At 48.4% G+C, this 14,385-nt stretch overlaps 1 protein-coding gene across 2 annotated transcripts; it reads right to left on the minus strand.

The window, feature by feature from the left end:
• Positions 1-340: 340 nt before the first annotated feature.
• HARBI1 (harbinger transposase derived 1) lies at positions 341-14,269 on the minus strand. 2 transcript variants are annotated; one of them, XM_044270631.1, is made up of 3 exons: positions 14,174-14,269; positions 2,548-3,284; positions 341-955 (listed from the first exon to the last, which is right to left on the minus strand). In XM_044270631.1, exons 2-3 carry the CDS (start codon positions 3,215-3,217, stop codon positions 582-584), a joined length of 1,044 nt encoding a protein of 347 aa, XP_044126566.1. In that variant the 5' UTR covers positions 3,218-3,284; positions 14,174-14,269; the 3' UTR covers positions 341-581. The 2 variants fall into 2 exon arrangements, with proteins under 2 accessions (XP_044126566.1, XP_044126567.1); XM_044270632.1 differs by having other exon boundaries at positions 14,178-14,228.
• Between the last annotated feature and the right edge of the window lie 116 nt (positions 14,270-14,385).

The following is a 14,385-nucleotide window of genomic DNA, read 5'->3' on the forward strand; positions in this document are numbered from 1 at the left end:
TGGGCGCTAACTACCTAACAAGTAGTTAAGTAACTGGCGGTGATGAGGGACCCTTACAGGGGGGTGATCAGGGAGTCTATATTTTCGTGATCAGGGGTTAATAAGTGACGGGGGGGGGGGGGGGTGTAATGTGTGTGCTACTTACAGAGCTGCCTGTGTCCTCTGGTGGTCGATCCAAGCAAAAGGGACCACCAGAGGATCAGGTATATCAGACGCTATTTACAAAATAGCGTCTGATATACCTATTTGATTGGTTATTTTAAAAATCTACAGCCTACCAGCCAATGATCAGCGCTGGCAGGCTGTAGTTGAACTTGAGAACTGCGCAATCCTGTGAGCGCGCGTTCACAGGAAATCTCAGGTCTCACGAGATGACGCCAATAGGAGTCACTGAGACCTGAGAGCGCAAGTGGTTAAAGAAGAGGAGCTGTAGGTCTCTATAGAGGAATCATGTACTGATGAAACGTTTTCACATATTGAACAGGCAGTAAAGGTGTAGATTGCTTTTTGAATTTACAGCACACATCGGGGTCATGAGCGAAGCGTGGAACGTCTTTTTTGAATTTTGTAAGATTCTGACATTAGCTGAAATGATTTAGGATTAGTTCCTGTCTCATACTATAAGCCTCCGTTTCGACCACTTCCATGTTATTACAGTCCTCTTCTGTCTCCATGGAGGAAGGTCCAGGGTCACACCAAATATCCAGGCCATGCTGAAGCGCGATGTTGTGCAGTATGCAGCAGGCCAAGATGATCTGCCCCGATTTCTCAGGCGAGTACTGCAAGGTGGCGCGAGATCCATCCAGACAGCGAAAGCGATGGCGCAGTGCCTGCAGGGTGCGCTCCATGACATTATGAGTAGCAGAGTGCGCCATATTGTATCGATACTCTTGAGGGGTCTCTGGGATTTGCACTGGTGTCATAAGCCAAGGCCGAAGATGGAAAGCGCAGTCCGCTAGACAAAACACAAAAATGGCAGAAGAATGTTAGACCAATGATTTCATATGTAGCATGCCACTACAAGGGAAACTGAGGGGGTCATTTATTAAGATCGGCGTTTTAGATGCCGATCTTAACAAGGCCTTGCGGCGGAAAAGTTGCAGATTGCAGCGCAAGGAATCTTTGCGCAGCAATCTGCACCAGAAATACACCCAATAGACTTATTTCTGCAAACCGAACCGTGGCCACTATTCCACTTTTCCTTTGCTGTGCTTATTACATTGCAATTTCCTTTTTTTCCTGACCATCTCCTGGAGGTCTAAAAAACCAGCCCCCTGTTTAGAGCAATAAGTTATGTCCATTCTGATGACGTGCCACATAACCATAGCTGCTACCGATGATATCACAATGCTGGTCATACTGCATATGATCCCGGGAGGGGGGGGGCGGCACAGAGACCAGCCGCGTATGCAAAATGTGACAAGACGCCATGGGAAAATAATATGCAAAGAAGTATAGCCCAAAGAAAGAGAACTGTCTCTTTAGCGAATCCTCCTAGAAGTGGCCGACTAGAACATATCAATAATGGAACATACATACTACATACTGTAGTCAGCAGAGGACCAAAAGTCAAATAGGCCTGTCTGGAGCCCACGAGAGCAGGCAAGACTGAGGGCCTGCCACCCAGCTATACAGAAGGTACATGTTCCCTATAAAAATGCATTGTAAATTCTGGGGCCAATGATAATATAGGAGCCCAGGTCCAGTGGAGGTTCCTCCTGTCCTCTGATGGGCCAGACAGACCCTACATATAGCAAAATAAGTTTCCTGTCTGGCGTTGGGTCTACTACATTAGCATCAGCAAATGTATTCACTGTAAGGTCTCATGCACACGACCGCTGTGCGTTTTGCGGTCCGCAAAACACGGATGGCGTCCGTGTGCGTTCCGGAACGGCACTGACAACCATTGATATAACTGCCTATTCTTGTCTGCAAAACGGACAAGAATAGGACAGGTTATATTTTTTTTGCGGACCACGGAACGGAGCAACGGCACACAAAGTGCTGTCCGCATCTTTTGCGGCCCCATTAAAGCGAATGGGTCCGCATCCAGGCCGCAAAAACTGCGGCTCGGATGCGGACCAAAACAACGGTCGTGTGCATGAGGCCTAAGGGAGCATTTACTTAACCATGTTTTGCGGTCTGCAAACCGCAGATCGGCAAAACATGGATACTGGCCATTTTAAAGGGGTTGTCTCATGTCAGACAATAGGGGCATATGGTTAGGATATGCCCCCATTGTCTTATAGATGCAGTGGGACCCGCATGATCAGCCACCGCTCCCATCCGCTTCTATGGGCCCGACGGAAGCAGACGAACTAGTGTTTGGCTATTTTCAGCGGCCCCATAGAAAATGAATGGAGGGCGTCTCCGCCTGCAAAATCTGGATGCAAAAATCTGCAGCGTATCCACCACGTGGGAAGATAACCTAAGATATATATTGTATAGCTAAATTGTTAAAAAATACAGAAGAGGTGAACTAAATCTAGGTACATGCTTAAACCCTTCAAAACAGTTGCTTCAAGCCTCCCGAAAACCTGTACATACCCAGCAACCAGCCCTCTTTGTGCATTTTTGTCTCAAATAGACAAGAAAGGTTGGACTGGTGGAGAACTATGTTGTCCTGAGTGCTGCCGGGTCGGTGGGTTTCAGCCCATAGAAGAACCCCCTGACTGTCACACACTAGAAGGCAATTTAAAGAATGCAAGCCCTTCCTGTTCACATACGACAGGTCTTCTGCATTGGGGGCTTTAATGGATATCTGCAAGCAGTCCACTACTCCCAGCACACCAGGGACCCCCGCCAAGCTGTAAAAGTCATCCTTCAGCTTCTGTACTGAAGCGTCCTCCTGCGGGAAACAAATGAACTGCGAGGCTCTCTCCACCAGAGCGTCGGTGACATTGGTCACACAGCGACTCATCGAGGCTTGGCTGATTCCAATCGTATCGCCCATACGTGTCTGGAAGGAACCGGAGGTGTAAAATCCAAGAGCCGCCATGATCTGGGTCTCAGGGCTGATTGCGCGGGATCGCTGAGTTGGCCGGGATAGGCTGCCACCCAAAAGTTCAACCAGGTAGTCAATAAATGGTCGGGGAAAGCCATAAGTAGAAACCAAATACTCATCGGAAACGTCATCCAGGCGAAACCGGTCAAGTGTGCGGTGTCCTCGGCCGTAGAGCAGGAGGTCACAATCCAGGATAGTTATAGCAATAGCCATTGGGAAATCTGCAATCTATAGTCTTCAGATCTTCCTAGTGTCTTGGGCTACATCCTAGGAGGGTTATCTGAAAGTAAGAAGTGAAAGGCAATAGTCATTACTCAAGAATCACTTTACGAGCCAGAGCAGACGGCGTCTCATACCCTGACTACAATAGTCAAATAGCTACTATTTTCAATGGTTGCCTTCAGCATCACTTTGACCGTTTAAGGCCTCTTTCCCATGGGCGTGTGCGCCCCGTTGCCGTATTGCGGACCGCATTTGCGGATCCGCAATACACGGGTGGCGTTCCGTGGGCATTGCGCATCACGGATGCGGACCCATTCACTTCAATGGGTCCGCAAATCCGGAGACGCGGAGTAGAACCACGGAACGGAACCACTACGGAGTGCTTCCGTGGGGTTTCGTCCCGTACTTCCGTTCCGCAAAAAGATAGAACATGTCCTAGCTTTTGTGGAACGGCCGGATCGCGGACCCATTCAAGTGAATGGGTCCGCGATCCGCTGCGGCTGCCCCACGGACTGTGCTCGTGCATTGCGGCCCGCATTTTGAAGACCGGGGCGCACACGCCCGTGGGAAAGAGGCCTAAGAGTGGTGGGGTCCAGCAGGAAGACCCCCTGAGGCACCATTTGCAGATGAACGCAATAAGGCTGAATTCACATGTGCATCGGAGGCTCTGTTGCAGATTGTCAGTGCTATTTTTTTTTACGGTTAAGTGACGAACACCATGGCAAAAGGCGACATACCCTGTTATAGGTCAGTCCGCCATGTGACGTCTGCAATTTTCGGTTTTCCGCTCCTATGAGGCAAATGTGAAACAAACCTAAATCTTAGTCTATGGGTCCGTGAAAACCGCCTTTGATGAATCACTAGGAAGAGATGCTTTGAAAATTATTTTTCAGCTGTTCAGTCAGTGAAACACAGATGACACACTGACAGCAAAAAACGGACAAACAGACCCATCACGGAGGCAATACTGACCACCTTTACATGGATTTAAGCATGGACAAGGACGTGTGAATGAGGCTTAAGGCTGCGCTCACATGGAATTTTTTCCACCTGGATTTCAGCATGTATTCCGCAGTAGAATCCTTGTGGCGTAGGTTTAAAATCCGACTCCGCACTATTGTTCCATAAGTGGCATCTCCATTATTTGATACGGTTTCCGTGTGAAATGTGCGGCGAGTGGCCACGTTTAGATTAGTCCCGGTGAATGGGACAAATCTATGGGGCACCCCCCCTGCCGATCAGATTTTTGAAGGGGTCAAGACGCTCGTGCGAGCGCTGCATTCTCTTCAAAGTTTACCTGCACGTCGTCTCCTTTGTGCGGTGTAATTGCACTTTCTTTTTCCATTCACTTGAACCGGACGGAGTAGTTATAATTACACTGCGCCACCGCAGGTAAACTTAGGCTACTTTCACACTTGCGTTGTTGTTTTCCGGTATTGAGATCCGGCAGAGGAACTCAATACCAGAAAAAAAAAAATTAAAAACTTTTCCGTTTAGTCCTGATGCATTCTGAATGGAAAGAGATCCGTTCAGGATGCATCCGGATGTCTTCCGTTCTGGCAGCCTTCGGTTTTGTGACCGGACATAAAACCGCAGCAGGTTGCTGTTTTGTGTCCGGTCATAAAAACAGATCCGGCACTGAAAACAATGCAAGTCTATGTTTTTTTTTTTAAGGAGCCTAAAAAACCATCACCTATTTACTTTCAATGTATTAAGTGCCGGATCCGTTTTTTTCCCCCCATTCGGATTTCACACAGCCGCATCACAACAGAACGGATGCCTCCTGATGTGTAAAATCAAAACGGATCCGTTTAATTCCAGTATTGAGATCCTCTGCCGGATCTCAATACCGGAATTAACAACGCAGCAAGTGTGAAAGTAGCCTTAGAAAAGGTAGCCCTCGCACAAGTGCCATGATGCCTTCAAACAGCTGATCTGCGGGGGTGCCAGGAGTCGGACCCCCACCGATCAGATACTAAAGACCCATCCTGATAATAGGACATCAGAATTAGGCCACTGCAAAAGCCCCTACAATACTAGGAACAATCTGGGCGAACTCATTTTTGCTCCTGTATCGTCTCCAGTTTGAATGGATGCATTAAGATTCATTGATCTTTGTAGACATATTGTCAAGCGTTAGGTCAAGTGCAGCGGACGGGCTTTATATCTGTTCTCCCTCAGCGCCAGTTATTGACATCTAAATAAAGACGAGATCTCTGGAAAGACAGAAAGGCAAGAAATATAATAGGCAATTTATGGAGACCCGTCCAGAAGCCACGATGCTCTTCATCGCTAAATGTCTGCAATCTGCCAGGGAGTCCACCACCTTTCCGCCATGACCTGTATAAGGCCTTATTCACACAGTCAGCGTTTGGTTACTCATTTCCATTCGCGATTGTCAGCCAAAACCAGGAATGGAAGCTACACCGAGATAAAGTATAATAAGATTTGCTCCCGTTCCGTGTTTTTTGACCCACACTTGGTCTTGGCTCACAATCACTGACTGTGTGAATGAGGCCTAATATATGCTCATGCCCGTCGGGTCCATCACAGGGCTGTATGTGGGAGATATTCTCCCCTACAAGCAATGCTCCTATGGTAGACTGCTTCTGTATCATGAAAACTGGGCTTTCCAATTCCCATGTGTGGAGCAATTATACACATGCACTATTATGACTCCATTGACTTCTATGGGTCTAGTAGAGATAGAGTGCTGTGCCATAGACAGTAAAAGCAGTGATGGTCAGGCATGCACACAGGGGACTCGGGGACCCCTGTTCTCATGATCAGTCAGGGTCCCAGCAGTCAGACCCCCAGTGATTATACAGTACATCTATGGGTCAGCTCCTTCAGGGCTGGAATTGCAGATGCAGATTTTGATGCCTTTTTTTATCCACCAATGCTCCGAGTAGGGATCGACCAATTATCGGAAGTACCGATATTTTCAGCCGATATTCAGGATTTTGTACTTTATCGGTATCGGCATCTAACCTTGCCGATATACCGATAATGTGTAGGAAGCGAATACTAGTGAGCGCTTCCATTATGGAAGCGTGCACTAGTATGCATCGGGTGCTGGGAGCGGGGAAGAAGCGCAGCAAGCGCTTCCGATACTCACTCTCCCTGGTCGTCTTTGATTGGGCCCGCGCTGCACTGTCCAGATCCCATACAGTGTCAGGACGTAGTGCGCGCTCTATGACCTGACGCTGCACGCTGTCAGGTGACAGTGCAGCGCGGGCCGGAGAAAACAGGGGAGCGAGATGCCGGACCCCGAGATGAAGAGGAGCCGCAGCGCAGGAGAGGGTTTTATTTTATTTTATTTATCTGAGGTCTGATAGGGGTTAATAAAGTCAGCGAGGAGGGGGGGGGGGGGGGATGGTGTGGAAATTGGCATTTGGCACTAGTATATTATAACTTGACTACCAACTAAGGGCTTTATTCATTTATAATTTACATTTATAATATACTAGTGCCAAATGCCAATTTCCACCACCTCAGTGACTACCAACTAATATAGATTATGAGATATAAAATATCAGTATAAATTATCGGCCTGAAAGTTCAAAGATTATCGGCATCGGCTCTAAAAAATTCTATATCGGTCGATCCCTAGCTCCGAGTAGCAGCACAAGCGCAGATACTCTGCCATCACTACCGGAGTGCCAACTGTGCATGCGTCACTAAAACTTCCAGCTAGTGGCACCATGAACAGTTGCTGCTCCGGAAACAGAAGCAGAGCCTCTTTGCTTGCGCTTCTACTCGGAGCAGCTGCGCAGGATTTTTAGGGCGGAACAGGATACCCAGCGCTGTCAATCAGGCAGCAGGAGGAGAGTCTGCACCAGCAGGGACACACTCTCACAGAAGAACTCAGAATTTGCTTATTCCTAAAAAGGATGAAGCAGGGGCGTGATGTGCCACGGTCCAAGGGAGCACGTACGCACCATCTGGCCCCTGGTATATATGCCACAGAATGTACTAGGGGCCAAAGGGCAGGTCATGAGCGTTTCATTCCTGAAAACCTCTCTGTCACCGGGAAATTCTCAGTTTCACCCACCACCACGCCTTGTAGGACTAGCATTGCTCAGCTGAATGTAATGATACCTTTCACTTAGCGATCCAATACTTCATTCTGAGGAAAAAGTACTTTTAATCCATATGCAAATGAGCCGTAAAGTGCACCAAGGGCGGGACCCAAGCCACTCTGTGCACCCTTGCTCCTCCTGCTTCCTCTGCCAGCCCCTCCCTCTCCTTCTTGATTGACAGGGCCAGGCGAGATGACTTTGCAGTAATCACACCCTGTCAGAGAGTGGGAGGAACTGGCAGAGGAAGCAGGAGGAGCAAGGGTGCACAGAGTGGCTTGGGGCCCACCCTCGGTGCACTTAAAGGGGTTTTCCGGGCCCTACTTGAAAATTGCCCATTTTCGTTACCTGTGGAGGGAAGGTTATTACACCAATACTTACCCTCCGCAGCCCTTCCTATGATTCTCTTCACAGTCACCTGACCGCTCCTGACGCATTTTACAGTCTTCCGGTCCAGCGCAGTCTTCTTTTCCTGCCTGAGGCAGGAGACGGAACGTCATCACTGATGTCACCGCCTCCTGCCGGCCTTCCTCGGTCCCGTCACTTGCACACTACAGCGCATGCACCGGGACCGCCGGCCGTCTTCCGAGTATACAGGCTTCTATGTGAAGCCTGTACTGACTCATGTACAGCGCAATGTTAGCGCTGTGCAGGAGTGGCAGCATAGCGATCAGCCACAGAGGCTGATCGCTATGCTGTGGAGGTCATTGGAGGAGCTGTGGATGGCACATGGATGTCACCGGGATGGGGGCACCGTGGATGTCACCGGGATGGGGGCACCGTGGATGTCACCGGGATGGGGGCACCGTGGATGTCACCGGGATGGGGGCACCGTGGATGTCACCGGGATGGGGGCACCGTGGATGTCACCGGGATGGGGGCACCGTGGATGTCACCGGGATGGTGGCTCAGTATGAGTGATAGGGATCATGCAAACTTCTATGACCGGCCCAGGAATCCATGGCTCAGTACATGTGTCAGCCACAATTTCCAGGTCAACCTCGGCTCCCCCGACCAGATAAGAGACCTTCTGTATCATACATTACTGTCATATAGTCAGTTCGGTCAGGAGAGTGCGGTCGGCCTAGGAGGTGTGGCGACACGCGGACCCAGGCTGATCATGGCCTTATCTCACATGTATTACACATGTTGGCCCAAGATAAACCGTTCAGCAGTCAGGTTAAAAAAAGATAAAATTAGGCCTCATGCACAGGACCGTATCCGTTCTGCTTTCTCCAAGATCTGCTAAATAAGGATACTGCCTGTGTGAGATGTGCATTTTTTTCCAGAGCCATTGAGTTCTATGGGTTTTATCTGTATTATGAGGCCCAGAATAAGACATGTTCTATCATTTGCTGTACTAATATACGGATGTAGAAAGCACACTGATGGCGTCCATGTGTTTTCCGCATCCGTATGTCAGTTCTGCAAAAAAAAATGCTTGCTGATTTCAGCTATTTATTACACTCTGGAGATGGTGAGGGAAGAGCCTGTGGACGGTTAGTGATGGGATTAGATACACAGCTCAGCAGGCTGTATCACACAGGATAGGATTAGCTACACATGAGGGAAGAGCCTGTGGACGGTTAGTGATGGGATTAGATACACAGCTCAGCAGGCTGTATCACACAGGATAGGATTAGCTACACATGAGGGCAGAGGCTGTGGACGGTCAGTGATGGGATTAGATACACAGCTCAGCAGGCTGTATCATACAGGATAGGATTAGCTACACATGAGGGCAGAGGCTGTGGACGGTCAGTGATGGGATTAGATACACAGCTCAGCAGGCTGTATCACACAGGATAGGATTGGATACACATGAGGGCAGAGGCTGTGGACGGTCAGTGATGGGATTAGATACACAGCTCAGCAGGCTGTATCACACAGGATAGGATTGGATACACATGAGGGCAGAGGCTGTGGACGGTCAGTGATGGGATTAGATACACAGCTCAGCAGGCTGTATCACACAGGATAGGATTGGATACACATGAGGGCAGAGGCTGTGGACGGTCAGTGATGGGATTAGATACACAGCTCAGCAGGCTGTATCACACAGGATAGGATTGGATACACATGAGGGCAGAGGCTGTGGACGGTCAGTGATGGGATTAGATACACAGCTCAGCAGGCTGTATCACACAGGATAGGATTGGATACACATGAGGGCAGAGGCTGTGGACGGTCAGTGATGGGATTAGATACACAGCTCAGCAGGCTGCATCACACAGGATAGGATTAGCCTGTGACTCATCACTGTGCAGTGCAGCCAGGCTTGTGTATCAATAAAGTTATGTATTCAACAAAACAAGAAGTGGAGAAAGTAAACAGATCTGCCAGGATAATGTAATGTCTTCCAGGGGTGGAAGGAAAGCTCAGACATGAAAAACAGGTATTGGGGGCTTATGGATGGATGGTGAGGGGTGTTAGGAGCACATAAAAATAATTCTGATTTTGGGACCAGACAACCTCTTTAACCCCTTAACGCAAAACGCAGTGCATGTATGGCGGGGGATGCATTGCCAGAATGCATTCCGCCGTACATGCACGGTGGGCTGATCGGGCAGATGCAGGAGCTGCGCCCGCCTGATAACTGCAGGGGTCCGGCAGTCCCCGATAGCCGAGCCCCTGCTGTATCAGCGATGTCGGCGGATTAACCACTTCTACAGAATCAGGGCAAAAAATAGAGTTTAGTTTGGCTGCTAGGATACTTTCACACTTGCGGCAGAGTGATGCAAAAGTGCGGCAGATTGATGGCATTTGTAAGACTGATCAGAATCCTGATCAGTCCGAAAAATGCATTGAAAGGCCGGATCCGTCTTTCCGGCACTAATACATTCCTATAGAAAAAAAATGCCGGATCAAGCATTCAGTCAAGCCTTTATTTTTTTTGGCCGGAGCTAAAACCGTAGCATGCTGCGGTTTTATCTTTTGCCTGATCAGTCAGAAAGACTGAACTGAAGACATCCTGATGCATCCTGACCGGATTGCTCTCCATTCAGAATGCATGGGGATATGCCTGATCAGTTATTTTCCGGTATAGAGCCCCTAGGACAGAACTCTATGCCGGAAAAGAAAAACGCAAGTTTGAAAGTACTCTTAATCCTTGCTTTGTTAGCGGGGAAAAAAAAATTAAAAATAAATGATTAAAATGGAAAATCTGCCCAAAAAGTTAAATTCTGAAATTTAATCTCCATTTTCCATTACTTCTTGTAAAACACCTAAAGGGTTAACAATGTTTGTAAAATCAGTTTTGAATACCTTGAGGGGTGTAGTTTCTAAAATGGGGTAATTTTTGGGTGGTTTCTATTATGTAAGCCTCACAAAGTGACTTTAGACCTAAACTGGTCCTTAAAAAGTGTGTTTTGGAAATTTTCAGAAGAATTTCAAGATTTGCTTCTAAACTTCTAAGCCTTCGTAACATTCCAAAAAATAAAATGTCATTTACAAAATGATCCAAACATGTAGTAGACATATGGGGAATGTAAAGTAGGGCTGCACGATATGGGAATTTTGTGCGATTGCGATTAGGGCCCTAAAAATTGCGATAACGACATGCAATGCAATATTTTAAGGGAATTGTGCTAGAGGTCTATTTGCTTGGATTTTCCCATATGAGCCACTGACGCGGCTGGGTATGACAGTTATGGGGGGGGGGGGATATCTGTGGAGAATGCACCGTTATGGGGGGGGATCTGTGGAGAATGCACCGTTATGGGGGGGGGGGGGATCTGTGGAGGATGCACCGTTATGGGGGGGGGGGATCTGTGGAGGATGCACCGTTATGGGGGGGGGGGGGGATCTGTGGAGGATGCACCGTTATGGGGGGGGGGGGGATCTGTGGAGGATGCACCGTTATGGGGGGGGGGGATCTGTGGAGGATGCACCGTTATGGGGGGGGGGGGATCTGTGGAGGATGCACCGTTATGGGGGGGGGGGGGGATCTGTGGAGGATGCACCGTTATGGGGGGGGGGGGGGGATCTGTGGAGGATGCACCGTTATGGGGGGGGGGGGGAATCTGTGGAGGATGCACCGTTATGGGGGGGGGGGGAATCTGTGGAGGATGCACCGTTATGGGGGGGGGGGGGGAATCTGTGGAGGATGCACCATTATGTGGCTAAAGCCCTCCCATCACTGCCGGTGACATCTCCGGGCTTTCTGGCAGCCCAATGGAGAGCACAGTACGTCACCGGAACTCTTAAAAATGCCTTTGCCCTCCGATGCTCAAGTCAAGGGGGCTGCCTGGGTGAAAACTGAGGTATGTCAAGGTTCAGCTCTGAACCCGGACAACCCCTTTAAACCACATTCTTAGCAGTGAGGTAAGGATTGATCTTTAATGAGTATTCATAAAGTCAGAGCAGACATAAGGAGCCTGTCAGGTTGGCTGACGGAGCAGAGGGAAAATTCAGATCCTGCTGCTAGAGAATCTCAGCCCGGTACAGAGAAAAGGGCTCCACATTTTGAATAAAGACCAACTGAAAAAAAGATTTTTAGCTCATGAGTTGAGTACAATGCACTAATAAAAAATAAATATAAATGTGTCCCTAAAAGGTGTACACAGACTTTAACTGCTCATTTCTTTATGGATTAAGCCTCATTAACACGTCAGTGATTTGCATCAGTGATTGTGAGCCAAAACCAGGAGGAGTGGAGCCTCAACAGACATAAGGTATAAGGAAAGATCTGCTCCTGTTCTGTGTTTAGAGCCGCACTGATGTGTGAAGGAGGCATTAAAAATACTTGATCACTGCTGAGACCAGGGATTGGCTGCAGCATAACACATGACCCTGTCCAGATGTGCACAGGCCAGGGACCGGAAGAATTGCTGAGAGAAGCCACCGCTCTGGAGCTGAGCAGCAGGTGAGTAGATTTAGGGCTCATGCACATTACCGTATGTATTTTGCAGCCCACAAAAACGTATCTGCAAAAAATACAGACAGCCGAGTGCATTCCGTATTCTGCAGAACAGAACAGCCGGCCCCTAATAAAACAGTCCTATCCTTGTCCGTAATGCGGTGTCACGGGTAACGGGAAAACCAGATACACACAAAAGAAAATGACAACAGTCTAGGCCTCAAAAGCTGAGAAGAGGGATGGTGACCTCCTAGTAATCCCTAGGCCTTTCCCTAACTCCTGCCATTATGAGCAGATCCTGATGGTGGAAATGCTCATACGCCAGTTACCTAGGCCCTGCTAAAACTGACGAGCCCTAGGATAAAGAAGCAGGAGACGAGACAGCTGGTTCCTTCCCAGATGAAGAAACCCGCGTCTCCCTGAGACCTAGAACCAAAACGCACCAGAGAACAACAAACTGAACAGGCAACTAGTACTTAGCTTCAAGATGAATGGAGAAGCAGAAGATCCAAGACAAACCAGCATGAGCACCTCCTAGAGGAAATATCAACCGCATGGTCAGCAGTGTGAGGCGGACCTAAATAGAGCCTCATCACTGATAACGAGCGGCACCTGAGGAGAGGCGAGAGCCTGCCAAACAACAACATACAGATAGCCTCACGTGCAGCAAGTCTATCCGATCTTCTCACCTCTGTCACGGGAGGGACCGTGACATGCGGACAATAGTAGGACATTTTCTATTATTTTTGCTGAACGGACATACAGAAACGGAATGCACACGGAGTAACTTCTGTTTGTTTTTTTTGCAGACCCATTGAAATGAATGGTTCCGCATATGGTCCGCGAAAAAAAACACAAAAAAACGGAATGGACACGGAAACAAAATACGTTTGTGTGCATGAGCCCTTAGGTATAGCTCAGTACTGGCCAAAAGCTTGGGACAAGCCCTTTAATTCTGATTTAAAGGGGGTGTCTCATCAGCGACAACCTCTTTCAGAACGCAACCGCTCGGGGATCAGCTGACGCTGCAAATAGCGCAATTTTGACAGGATGTAACCACTTCCAGTGGAAATTTCCACAGTAGCAGCCACTGAAGTGGACAGCCATCCTTATAAGGCCTCTTGCACACGAACGTATTTTCTTTCCGTGTCCATTCTGTTTTTTTTTTTGCAGAATGGAAATACGGAAACGGAATGCACATGGAAAACCTTCCATTTTTTTTTTGCGGACCCATTGAAATGAATGGTTCCGTATACGGTCCGCAAAAAAAAAAAAAAAATGGAAGGTTTTCCGTGTGCATTCCGTTTCCGTATTTCCATTCTGCAAAAAAAATAGAACATGTCCTATTCTTGTCCGCATGACGGACAAGCATAGTACAGTTCGGCCTCATGCACACGACCGTATTTTGTTTCCGTGTCCGTTCCGTTTTTTTGCGGATAGGATGCGGACCCATTCATTTCAATGGGTCCGCAAAAAACGCGGTGTGCTGTCCGCATCAGTATGTCCGTTACGTTGCTCCGCAAAAAAATGGTGCATGTCCTATTTTTTCTAGTTTGCGGACAAGGATAGCCATTATTACAATGGATCCGCAAAAAAAAAGGATCCGCAAAAAAAACTGATGCCATACAGAACGCGATCTGGACTGCGGACTGCAAAACACATACGGTCGTGTGCTATGAAGGGCCAGCTTTTCCGTTCTGCAAAATACGGAATGCACACGGAGATCCGTTTTTTGCAGACCGCAAAATACATACGTTTGTGTGCAAGAGGCCTAATACCTTCTGTGATGCTTGCACACCTTTATAGGGGTGGCCACATGAGATAACCCCCTATAATTTGGGGGTCCTGCACTATTGTGGGTTCAAGGGCATTATGGTGGGGGGCAAATCCTATGAAAAATCGGTGGCGAATTTTTTATTTTACAGGAATTACTGAAAATGAGGTTAGATACAGATAGCCCCCGGGCTCCTGAGCCCCCCATAACCCCCAACCAAATAATAAGCCATTTACCTACTCAGCGCCTCTCCGGACCTGAGCGCTCGGCGCGCTCCCCGCTGTCAGGCTTGCGATTGGCATCTGCAGATTCCGCACCTACCGAGCACGAAGCAGCCTGGGAAAAAATACATCTCCCACCCGGATTGACATGAGAAGGCGCGAAGAATGGACTCCCGGTTGTGTGAGGGACTGGTGTGTCCGGGAATATTTTTATGTGTGTGGAATGT

Source organism: Bufo gargarizans, chromosome 10 (genome assembly GCF_014858855.1).
Source record: "Bufo gargarizans isolate SCDJY-AF-19 chromosome 10, ASM1485885v1, whole genome shotgun sequence".
In the NCBI taxonomy this organism is placed as follows: domain Eukaryota; kingdom Metazoa; phylum Chordata; class Amphibia; order Anura; family Bufonidae; genus Bufo; species Bufo gargarizans.

Excerpts from the sequence above, each read along its gene's own strand:
- HARBI1 (XM_044270631.1), bottom strand. The coding sequence starts at position 3,217 with ATGGCTATTGCTATAACTATCCTGGATTGTGACCTCCTGCTCTACGGC. Across the intron at positions 956-2,547 it reads CAAAGAGGGCTGGTTGCTGG|CGGACTGCGCTTTCCATCTT; the intron begins GTATGTACAGGT and ends TGTTTTGTCTAG.